General features: G+C 35.9%; 1 protein-coding gene across 1 annotated transcript in view; it reads left to right on the forward strand.

Annotated features, from left to right (window-relative positions):
- B3GLCT (beta 3-glucosyltransferase) overlaps positions 1–11741 on the forward strand; it is a 63888-nt gene extending 52147 nt beyond the window's left edge. Inside the window, exons 13-15 of the mRNA XM_058185619.1 lie at positions 4812–4931; positions 6170–6314; positions 10029–11741. Coding sequence (XP_058041602.1) covers positions 4812–4931; positions 6170–6314; positions 10029–10190 — 427 coding nt within the window. The 3' untranslated portion in view covers positions 10191–11741. The remainder of the gene's footprint in view (positions 1–4811; positions 4932–6169; positions 6315–10028) is intronic.
- The last annotated feature ends 679 nt before the right edge of the window (positions 11742–12420 follow it).

Consider the following 12420-nt stretch of genomic DNA (forward strand, 5'->3'; position numbering starts at 1 on the left):
TTTCAAGAGAACTAAATCTTTATGAAGGGACGATGCATGACAAATTTTGCTAAAAATGATGAACCATGTTCCTTTAAAATCTGACCATTACTATTTGTGCACAGAATGCTATGAAGTCTTTTATGCTAGAAGACCATATGATGGGGCCAGATTTCAAACAGATGGGTTAAGGGAGATTATGCAGAGGAAGAAGTGTTCATAAGGAATGATGGTGTTTATTTCTGGATACAGTAGAGGTGATTTATAGTTTTGACAGTATAGCTGGCTGGTCTTTATCTTAAAATAACTAAGTTTTTAGGAGAGGTCAAGTAGCTCCCAAGCATTTTCATACAACCATGTAGAAAAAAAGACTTGGATGATACTGAAAGGGTACAAATGATAGGGCTTTTTTTCAATCCCAAAGATTTTTCCAGCTCCCACAGTTCTATGATTGCAGCAACCAAAGGTGGCCATTGTGATTTAATCATCCACTTACAGTATCTTCCCTCCATCACCTACATTGTCATTATGTCTTATCTAAGTAATAGAAACATCTTGTCCTTTTGGCATACCCGTTCATCAGCTTTTCTAAAATATCAGCAGTCTGGTGAAACTAATCAAGACTATTCATGTAAGTCCAGAACAGATGTCTATTCTGATCTATTTACTATTGTCTGGGTAACAAAAGAAACTCTTGTTCCAAATTACCCTATTCCAGCTTATCATCTGAGCTTTGACCAAATCTAATGTACAACCCTAGTAAGTATGCGAGTACGTTTGGAAGTTGGGTTCAAAGTTTTGCAAGCAGATTTTTACAAAAGCAGCTTTTTAAAACAATTTTATCTTTCATGCCCCCAAACCTTTCCAAATATTTGGGGGTTTTCCTAAACTTTGGTATTGGAGCCTGATGGGCAAAGTCAATGACTTCTAATATTTTTTATTCCAATTGCTTTTTCCATGTATGGATGGTGCTTATTTTGATTCTGGCCAACTGCCTTGAAAAACATTAGCCAAGTACCAGGTTTATAGTTTCCTCAGATGTCCTGATTTTGAGGTTCTTGGAGCTCTCTGAGCTTGGTTGTGTCCTTGCAGATATTTCATTACCAAATTAGATAATATCATCAGTACAACCTCAGAGAACCCAGGACTCCACAGTTCAATTCATAACTACAAATTTTTATTTTTTATTTTTTTATTTGCATTTATATCCCGCCCTTCTCCGAAGACTCAGGGCGGCTTACACTATGTCAAGCAATAGTCTTCATCCATTTGTATATTATATACAAAGTCAACTTATTGCCCCCAACAATCTGGGTCCTCATTTTACCTACCTTATAAAGGATGGAAGGCTGAGTCAACCTTGGGCCTGGTGGGACTTGAACCTGCAGTATTTGCAAGCAGCTGCTGTTAATAACAGACTGTCTTAGCGGTCTGAGCCACCAGAGGCCCATATTCTCTTCCATTGGTAATGTCCTGATTATAGTATTAAAAATTAAAATCATGCAACATGAGGAATTTAAAACATGGCACGTATGATTTAAAATTACATTTTCCAATTAATATAATAACGAAAAAAAATATCTCTTTCCTATGTTCCTACATGCTGAAGTAGCCAAACAGAAGGAAATCTGGCATGTTTAAAACCCCATTATATTTGTTAAATTGAAGATTCAGTGCTATATCCAATAATTGTATCTTATACAAAAAATAAGCATGACTTCAAAACGAGAAATTTACTAGAAGGTATGCCTAAATTTCCATGAAATTCTACAGTGGCTGTTGATGTAAAATGTAATTCATTTTCAGTACTAAGAATTATTTTTACATAGTCTACACAATATTATTTATTTATTTAATTAATTAATTAATTAATATACACCGCCCATCTCACTATCTAAAGCAAATATGGAAATGCCAGCATCATTGTACTACATTTTAAAAATTGAAGTTCACAATGTTTAAAGAAGAAAAATCTTCACATAATGTGATTATATTCTTTTTGAATAGCTACATTTGGAAAACTACCAAGGGAGCAATTCTTGCATTGGGAACATAGGAAAGAGTGTACATTTAGCATTTTTTGCAACAAAAGAGGTCATATGATGTGAAAAGTTCTCATTTTCAGATTTGATTTTTTTTTTTTGAACTAGTGATGAAAGTGGCATGCTTCTCAAAAATCTTTTCCAGTATCCAGGTCTTGAAGCAATAGTCTAATATTTACTGATGTGTAAATGAATTAACTGATGTCAAACAGATAGAACATTAGAAGAAATCCATTTAGGCATGCTTTTTTTTGGTATTTGGAATATACTGCTTTTGCTGATCTATGATAGCTTATATTTCATGTTCCATATTGGCAACAGAATCACTGGAAAGTTAATCACACAGCCACCACTTCTGCAGAAGTAATTAAAATGTCACCGTTTGATGCCAAATATCCTTATGTACATCACACTTGAATATAAATGTAATTATATCATATAAATTCACCCAGACTTCTTTTCTGCATAATTTAAAAGCTAGTCTATATTACTGGAGCAGAGTGATTAAATTAAAAATAAAACTATGCCCACTTGGTAACCAGTATTTATCTTTATACATATATTGTACCTATTGAAAAATGCAATATAGTATATATTCCCAAAATTAATATCCCACCAGCTTCCAAAGTCTCCTAAAAATTATCATCATAAATTCAAACCAATAATTAAACATTTCAGTTTTGACATCAAATGCTAAAATTAAAGAGCAATGTTAAAAATGACCTTATAGAACAAGCTGTTCAAGCCCCCAAACACCAGAGGGAACAGCAATGCATTTGCCACTCTCCAAAGCACAAGCAATATGAAAGGTCTACTTCTGTGTCTGTGGAGCTTCTCAGTCATCCAGGTCATAGTTACCTCAAAGAAGCTTTTTCAAAAGGCAACTGAGCTGTTTTTGTTTCCTTAACGAATCAGAAGAAAAAGTTTCGCTTCTCATCCAAGAAGCCTCATCAATTCTGATGTTGGGGTGCGGCGACAGATAGGTCCTGACAGTTGAGCCTGGATGGTGGGAGGATGGAAGGATAGGTTCTGACTGGATGGTGGGGAGTGGGGGTGGAGGATGGAAAGATTATATTCCTTTGCAGTTATCTGGTCCTTAGCACTCTCTCTGAAATCCCATAAGGCGACTTGGGGGTTTATCTTTGCCCTCAGGGTCATCTGAATCAGAGTGCAGTTGGTTGTGGAATCTTCTTGAAACTGATGCAAGAGCTGCCTTGTAGACTGGAGATAGGTGGTATCTTATCCTTCCCCTCTGTTGAGAGAGGGCTGCTCAATGTTAAAATAATTGGCCTCTTATACCCCTGCTTCAAACCAGTGATCCTCTTTATCCAAAATGTGGACTTTGCTGTCTTCAAAAGAGTGGCCTTTGTCTTTCAGCTAGACCATTGAATCTTGTCCTGCAAAGTTTGATCTCCTATGTTGTGCCATGCCCTTGTGAAGTGGTTCGGTGTCTGCTTTTGTGTTTCTCCCCATTCAAGCGCAGGCACTTCCCTATCCAAGTGGGTGAAACAGGATAGGCAGATTCCTTTTCAAAGGAGGCAATTCCATAGAAAATTTGATACTAAACAATATACTTTATTTTATTATTTATTTATTTATTTATTTATCTATCAAATTTATATGGATACCCATTTCACCAAAGGCGATTCTGGACAGTGCACAGCAATAAATAGAACAATATAAAACATAAAAATTAAAAAAAATCACAGTAATAAATAAAAACAAAGATTTTAACCATGGGAGGAACAGGATAAAAATGATCCCCATTATAAGTTAATATCAGCACCTTGAAACTTGAACTTGGAAATAAAACTACTGAAATGTTCCTAAAATGTCAATTTGGTTCATGGCATTTTGTAGCAACTATAGTGTCCAGGTTGTTTTCATAGATAGCCCTGGTCTCTCTATGAGTGAGATAATAAAACCAGGAATAACTGTCACGAAATACTGCAATTCAAGTACTTGCATCAAGTGACAGACCACATAAGGGCTATGACAGTGATGGTTAACCTTTTCCAGACCAAGTGCCCAAAGCATGTACACACGCCCAAACCCCCAAAATACAATGCACGCATGTGCCCCACCACCTTGTGCATGCCCGTGTGGCCTCACACACACACCCTTCCTCCCCATGGGTGTGCCCTCACCCATGCCCGCCCACCAGCACATGCATGGCAGAGACTGAAAGACTAGCTGTTATGCGCGCATGCACAGAGGAGCTGAACTGGTGGCTCGCGTGCCATCAGAGGGGCTGCTGCGTGCCACCTCTGGCATGCGGGCTATAGGTTCATCATCACGGCACTATGATCATGAAATCATTGAAATAGATCTTTTATTACAATCACAGATGAGCACACATCATCAACATCATCATGATTTGCTACAGACATCAACCCTGAATTTTGTCATTTTTCCGAGTGGGGGTGTAATTGTAGAAATAAGTTAAATGATTCAGCCTGATACAAAAGTTTTATAAAAATAACTTTTGCTTTAGAATATTAAAATTAGGAGGGAACAAAGTTATAGGCCTTTATATTGAAGAAAAGACCCAAAGAGTATGACATAAAAGCTTATTCTTTTTATAGTAATATTTGATGATTATATAGATGTTTTAGAAGCAAAGAGGTTTTTTTTAAAAAAGTAACTACTGAAAAATTTAAATATTCAAGAAACATTCTCTTAAATATTCTGTTTCAGCAATGTACATGTGCTTGCTTAAGCTGATATCTTCAGAGTTTGGGATTTTTTAAAAGTAATTAAATATATTTCACTATGTGGTTTTTGTTCTAGCATCTCTAGGCTCCAGAAATTACTCAGTTGCTATGATTCAAGTGAGCCAGTGGTTCTCGGGGAACGCTATGGCTATGGTTTAGGATCAGGAGGCTATAGTTACATTACTGGTGGAGGAGGGTAAGTCATTTAAATTATTCAAAGGAGTAAAGATATGTAAGAGCAATAACTTAGTTTTCAGTAGCTTTCATGATGGATAGATTTCTTCTCATATCAGGCTCTGCCACTATGAATGAGATTTTTACAGTCCTGTTGTCATAGAATTTTTACAAGAATATGAAATATAAAAGTGTCCTAACTTTGTAAATAGCAGTATGGTAACTTACCGTAGCATTTCAATAGACAAATAAACATAGCAAAAAGAAATTCAAAGCACGGTGAGTACAGCTTGAGATCATTTCTGATTTATCAAAGCATTTATCTAGTCTTTTAGGGAAGACTAGAAGACTATAGCTGTAGAATATTTTCTGTGAAAGGCATGTGGGGGTGAGGCTATTACATGATTTTTCTAAATATATCCATGGCTTAGTCCTGTGATAGCGATCCTATGGCACGCATGCCACAGGTGGCACACGGAGCCATATCTGTGGGCACATGAGCATTGCCCTAGTTCAGCTCCAGCGCGCATGCGCATGCCGACCAAGCCCACCAGAAGTCAGGAAATGGGCCTCCAGAGGGCCTCTTGGGGGGTGGGGAAGGCCATTTTCACCCTCCTCAGGCTCCTAGAAAGCCTCTGAAACCTGGAGAGGGTGAAAAATGGGCCTAACTGGCCCACCATGCCATTCCGTGTCAAAAGCAGGGGGAGCGCAGGGGTGAGGTTGTGCGTGCATGCGGGGGGGCGCATTGAATTATGGGTGTGGCCATGTGCGAGAGAGACACCCTCCTGTGCTCCTCCCACTTTTGGCATGCGATGGCAAAAAGGTTAGCCATCACTGGCTTAGTCCAAATAAGAAAGTTGACAGACTTTTAAAAATACTGGCTTAATGTCAGTGACCTATAGATAATAAAACAAGAGTTACTGGCTGCTCTTTTTAACCTTGTTGCATTGTGAAAGGTACTGTTTTTTTCAGTTGAGTTGTATTTGGAAGTGGTATATGATTGAGCATCTAATTTGTCAATAATCCTAAAACAGATTCTACTATCAATTACAACTAATGATATCCATTAGGTTGTGTTGATATTACTAGAGACATGGAAGAACATAGAGCATTATGATTTCATTAGGAGACCAGAGCAGTAATAATCTGTTTGCAATGGCTGCTATGAACTTACAATTGCTGTTAGTAGATAAAATGTTTTATTCACTAGTAACACTTATCTTCTTGATTATTAATTTCTTTCTGGATTTGTCCTAAAAGGATGGTCTTCAATAGAGAAGCAATCCAAAAACTGTTTGCTAGTAAATGCAGGTGCTACAGCAATGATGCCCCTGATGATATGGTAATTGGAATGTGTTTCAGTGGTTTAGGAATTCCAGTTACACACAGCCCTCTCTTCCATCAGGTGAGTGTCATTATATGTAACTAAGTATCTCATGGCTAATATTAGTTCAATTTCCTTAAAACCTAATTAAAATGATACACTGGGAAATATGTTAGAAAAACATTCTTGCTTTTTCCTAGAGGCTTTACTACTTAGACCTGAGAACAGGGATGCAAGGGCATTTCAAAACTATAAGTGGAAGGCTGGAACTTTGGCAATGAGGTTCAGATCAGACATTATTAATAGGATAGTAAAAGATTCCTTTTTTTGGTCTGCACAAATTAAATCCTTCCAGAATAATAAAGCGGAAACAGATGAACGTACAATGAATATCCCAGTGCTTCAAATCATGCTTATTTTCATAAATATTATCAATATTTATCAGTATCTGGCTTTGGTACAAATTCTAACTAGAGCATCTTCTCACAACACAGTTGTCAAAACATTACAAGATGTGTTTAGATCATTTTTAAAAAAAACTCAATAGAGATTAAATGTTTCCTTGTAGTTTTAACCACAGATTTTGTGATCTTCAATTTCCACATATAACTACACAATTTTCTTCCCTAAGTCATGTTTTACCATTGTTCAAACAAATGTAATTTCCAAAATATACAATAATTTCCAACTTTTTAACATGTGCTGATTATCACCAAATTTATCTAGAACCCTTTTGTAATGGCAACATGAAAGCAATAGAAATGCTGAGAAGGGGGATTATATGAAAAATGGACTCCTAAAGTTTCAGTGAAACATGAATAACATTTATGTTATGGTGGCTCAGCAGACTAAGTCTGTCTGTTATTAACACAGCTGCTTGCAATTACTGCAAGTTCAAGTCCCACCAGGCCCACCAGGCCCAAGGTTGACTCAGCCTTCCATCCTTTATAAGGTAGGTAAAATGAGGACCCAGATTGTTGGGGGCAATAAAGTTGACTTTGTATATAATATACAAATGGATGAAGACTATTGCTTAACACATTGTAAGCCGCCCTGAGTCTTCTGAGAAGGGCGGGATATAAATTCAAATAATTAAAAAAAAATTTAAAAATTCATTTAATTAGTATACCGCTAACTTCTGAAAAATGTTGAAACGTGAGGAAATTATTATATGATTATATTAATATCAGAAGTATTTAGTGGCTGGGGCAACTTTTTCTGTTTCAAATAAACATTTATTTATTTAAAATATTTATATTCTGCTTTTTTCATAAGTATACAAACTACATTAAATAATAAATTAACAGTTTATGCATATTATTAGCATTCTCATATCAACAATTAGCAGTCATTTCATGTTTAAACTATAGAGTTGGTTTTTATTAGGAAATGGTCCAATACTATTTCACTTTATCCTTCTAGAAAATATAGACTCTGGGTAATCCACTTAAATACTCTAATTTTTGATAAGTATATAATTGATTTCCTGGGATGATCTTATTACTGCAACTGTTGGCTGAACAATTCAGATTATGAAATTAAAACATTGTTACCTCTTAAGTTTTTATTTCAATCTGTTTTCTAATTATGTGGCAAGTAAAACAACTTATTATGCCGAAATGTTTAACTTCAGATGAAGAAATGCTTTGGTACTATCCAAAGTCATCCAGTTTATCATCTGTCCAGCCTTCTGGTACAATATAGCCTCAAGGAAGCATAAATCCCCAACATTAATTTTAACATTCTGCAGAGTCATAAGGCAAAATGTATGAATCTTAATATGAAAGCAGAATAAAAATTGATTAAACAATAAATTAAAATATAAAACAAATTAGGCAGAGGAAATTCTATAATTCCAGGTTGCAACTATCCATTTTGCATATTGATGTTTGATTAACAGCAACTTTTCAGAGACGCTAACAGAAGTTTTTTCATAAGTTCCTGGAGATGCCACATATTGAATTGCGAAATAATTTCATTATAAAATAAATATGAAAGTTTAAGGACAGAGCATAAATAACATTTGCTATGTTGAAAATTAAAAAGTCAGATTCTCGTCTTTTTTCCAGTGCAAGCACAATTCTTAAAGTATAGCCCGTTCATTTATTTATTATTCTCATTAAATGGGATTTAGTTTAACATTTAAATTTCAAATGGAGAAAGCAAAACAGATGAGGAAGCAAAATGTATCTTCAAGTTACCTTCTTATACTAGTAGCTGATCAAAACTGATGCATTCTTGTGTTCTTTAAAAAAAATCCTTTATTGTGGAAGCAAAAGGCAACTATCATGTATAAGCTTGTTTGCTTCTGTTTAAACATTTCACTAATATGCATTGTTACATTATGAGAAAGTGAAAAAAGAAATGCTATTGTGGTTCTGAGAATATATTCATGAACAAATGGTTTTGAATTTCCATATTCAATCAGCCAGATCCTTAATAGACATTCCATATTCCGAAGATCTCAATATATTTACTGTATTTCGCCAAAAAGAAGGCCGGGTCTTATTTTCTTTTGACCCTCGAAAAAACAGCTAGGCCTTCTTTTTGGGAGGGTTCTAATTATTGATTAACCTCACAGCAATGGCATTGACAACCCCGCCCAGCAGGAGCCTGCTGCTGGCCCACTTCTGCGGCCACTTGCCACCAGTCACACGCATCACCCCGGCCTTCATTTTGCGTTCAGATGTCTGCTGGAAGGCATCTACAGCCAATAACAGAGCTCCAGATCTGGAGCTCTGTCATCGGCTGCAGATGCCTTCTGGCAAGATATGAAGGTGAAATAGAGGCCGGGGCAATGCATGCAAGTGGCAGCAAGCAGCTGCAGAAAAAGGCGAGGCAGGTGTCAGGTGCAAGGCCTGGTAAGTAGGGCAGCTCCACCTCTCCATCCCCACCCTAGCTTATGTTTTACCTGTGTGCTTTGCCCCACACCCTGCACCCCGGGGTGGGTGGGGTCTTAATTAGGGCTAATTTTATGGGTGGGGTTTAATTTGGTCGCATGTGCTCAAAAACGTGATAGGGCTTCTTTTCAAGGTGGGTTGTCTTTTTGGAGAAACATGCATTTATTTATATATACAATATATGGCATAAAGTATAATGTATCTTATGGACTATCGAGTACCAAAGTTTTCATGGCAGACATATTGTAGAATTTGGAGAATTCTTAAGTGCATAATTTAAATCCATACTTTAATAAGGAGGACTAATAAAATGCTCATTTTTTAATTTATATTGCTTCAAAGGCCAGAAGCTATGCTCTTCTCTTAATTTCACTATCCTACTTCCTCAGGTCTAAACTACCTTTCTCTTAAATAACACAATATTTTTACCTTACTGGAAAAAAATACGCTTAGCTTTTCTATTTTCTTTCAGAGTGTAATCTTTTGTTGACAGTAGAACAATTTGTTTTATCCATTATTGGTTATCAGATAATGGGATTTAGTAATGCTTCTCCTAAAAAGAATAAATACAGCTTTGTTTACCATATACACAGCGGTTACATTAGCTATTTGCCGCCATTCAAATTGTATATGCAAAGTTTCATTGGAATAATAATAGCCCTCTCTCACAGCCATGTTAGATTCATCTTGTCACAAAGACCTACATTTGTAAAGGTCAGGGTGAACAGATTTTCTACAAAGACACCGTACATTCCTACTGTGCTTATCATGTCATCCACTTCACAGGGCTGTATCTGCATCTGATTTAAGAATACATAATTTTTGCTTCTTTTTTATAATTGAAGAAAATATTTTATAAGTATGCAACTCATTCTCTCTTAAACTTCAATTCTAGGCTCGTCCAATGGATTACCCGAAGGACTTCCTATCCCATCAAGTTCCAATATCATTTCATAAACACTGGAATGTTGATCCAGTAAAGATTTATTTCACATGGTTGGCTCCAAAAGTACAAGATTTGGAATATGGAAGCAAACATGTCAGAGAGGATTTATAATCTGTCAAAGTATTTAAATATTGCTATGGTCTTAATATTTAGAATGTAGATAAAATTTTATTGCTCTATTTATAATTATTTGTTGCCCATATTGTGCAAGACAATATGGACACAATCCAGTACCACTTTTTGGCACAGTATGCTGCTTTCTTCCTTTTGGACCACTATAATTTGTATCCCATAATTAGAACCACTGTTTAGGAATATAGTGTCTGTGCACAAGGCATTTAACCTCTCCACTGCCACTTTGTGCATTACTTTGTGTAGGTACTAATGAAGGATGGTTTGGAAACAAGTTTAAATTAAACCTTGTGAGTGTACATCTCACAGGATCCACAGTTATTACTAGACCATGCTCTGAATATTGCTGCTCTAAATCAAATGGATGCAAACTTTTATTTGTGCATTTATTCCTTCTTTTTAATTGGCCTTAAAGTTTTAAAATTAATGCTTCTGTCCTAGAATTTTGTAATCATTACAACCTTTAAGATGCTTTTGCCAGTTCATCAACAAGTTTTTTTCTTTGTTCCCTCTAGTTCTTTTCCTTCCCAAAGAAAAGAATACATTTTGAAGGAAAGAAAATACAATACCTCCTCCACATACACATTTTATTTCATGTAATCATTTTGCAATTATTTAAAATAGGAACAGCAGGATAGGATAAAATGCCCAGAATCAGAGTAAAAAGTATTACCCTCATTTTGTTTCTTCATCTAGCAAGTTTTCAGTGCTGTGTGACAATAGCACGGCATTCCGTTTCCCATAAGAACTTTAATTGCTTGGAATCAATTCAAGAAGCAGCAGTTACTGGCAAGGATTGCACATGCTTCAAAAATGGTTAGCAAGAAATGTTTCACCTTCACAGCAGTTCAGCATTTATTTTTTTTTGATACTCATTAAAACAGCCCCTTTTTTCAAGCTTCTGTGCAGGTCTGTGTCTGCTTTAAGAGCCTTTGTGTTGTGCTTGTCCAAACATCCAAAGCACTTCTGTTGAATCATTTTTTAAATGCACACAGTGCTACTGTTTCTTCATTTCCCCCCCTCTTCTAACAGCATTGAAATACTAATGGAACAAACAAACTGAATGCAGTGAATCAAAAAGTAAATTAGGATCATTTTGTGAAACATCTAATCATCTCAGACTCCCTTTCTTCTTAAAAAACATACAAGCATAATTTATTGTAGCCTTTATTTTAAAAATTGTATTTGGTACACTATCCTATCCTAACTTTTCTAATACTGTAAAATTTCTTCCAACAAAGGCAGTTAAAGATATAAATAAATCTTTTTTTTTTTTTTATAAAAAAGTTTTATTTTTACAATCTTATCAAATAATTCATCCAATGTACAGTTATATACAATTAGTCGGGCCTGCCCAGTCACCACCCCCCTTTTTAACCTTCTTCCCTCTTCTACCTTCTTTTACTTTCCAAACCTTCCTCTCCTTCTCTTATCTACCTCCTCTCCTCCCTCCACCCTACACTCTTCTCCCTCTTCTACCCCTCTTCCTTCCTCTTCTCCTCTTTCCTACCTCCTACTCTCTCTTTTTTCCCTCCCCACCGTTCTAAAATGGCAACTGGTCAGACCCGACCCTACATTAATTATATTTATACATCTTCAATAATCCCTGTACATTAACCATCACTCCATCACTAACCTCAACCCCCAATTCCTTCCCTTTACCCCCACCCCCACCCCGACTTCCTGGAACGGGCACAAGGTATAGTTAAAAATAAAACAAACATATGCTAAAAATTTTCATCCCAACAATTATACCCTATAATCATCAATTCCTAACTTCCCCAAAACAATCAAGAATAATGCATCATAATCATTCAAAAACAGTCTGATAACTCTTAGTCTGATATCTCGTTGAATATAGTCAATCCATTTTTCCATTCCTTTAAGTATCTTTCTTTCTTCTTAAAGCGGTATTGTAGTTTTGTAGTCTTTTTTAATAGCACAAAGCATTGGGGTCCAAAGTACTGTCATTCTTAGACCATTGGCCAATTTGGAAAATTAATTATTTAACCAAAATCAATAAAGCAGTATACACTTACTATGAATGTAGCTTGGGTGTTTTTTTTTAAAGTGTACTCAGTGGTCCGACTCAAGATGGCTTGAATTGAAGTGTTTGAATTAAACGAGTCACTGTCTTCTATAGTTTCTGTATTTCCTTCTCTCAGTGCCTTAAACAATGCATACATCTGCTGATTCAGATCTACTATGC

The sequence above is a fragment of the Ahaetulla prasina genome, chromosome 5 (genome assembly GCF_028640845.1).
Source record: "Ahaetulla prasina isolate Xishuangbanna chromosome 5, ASM2864084v1, whole genome shotgun sequence".
Lineage (NCBI taxonomy): Eukaryota > Metazoa > Chordata > Lepidosauria > Squamata > Colubridae > Ahaetulla > Ahaetulla prasina.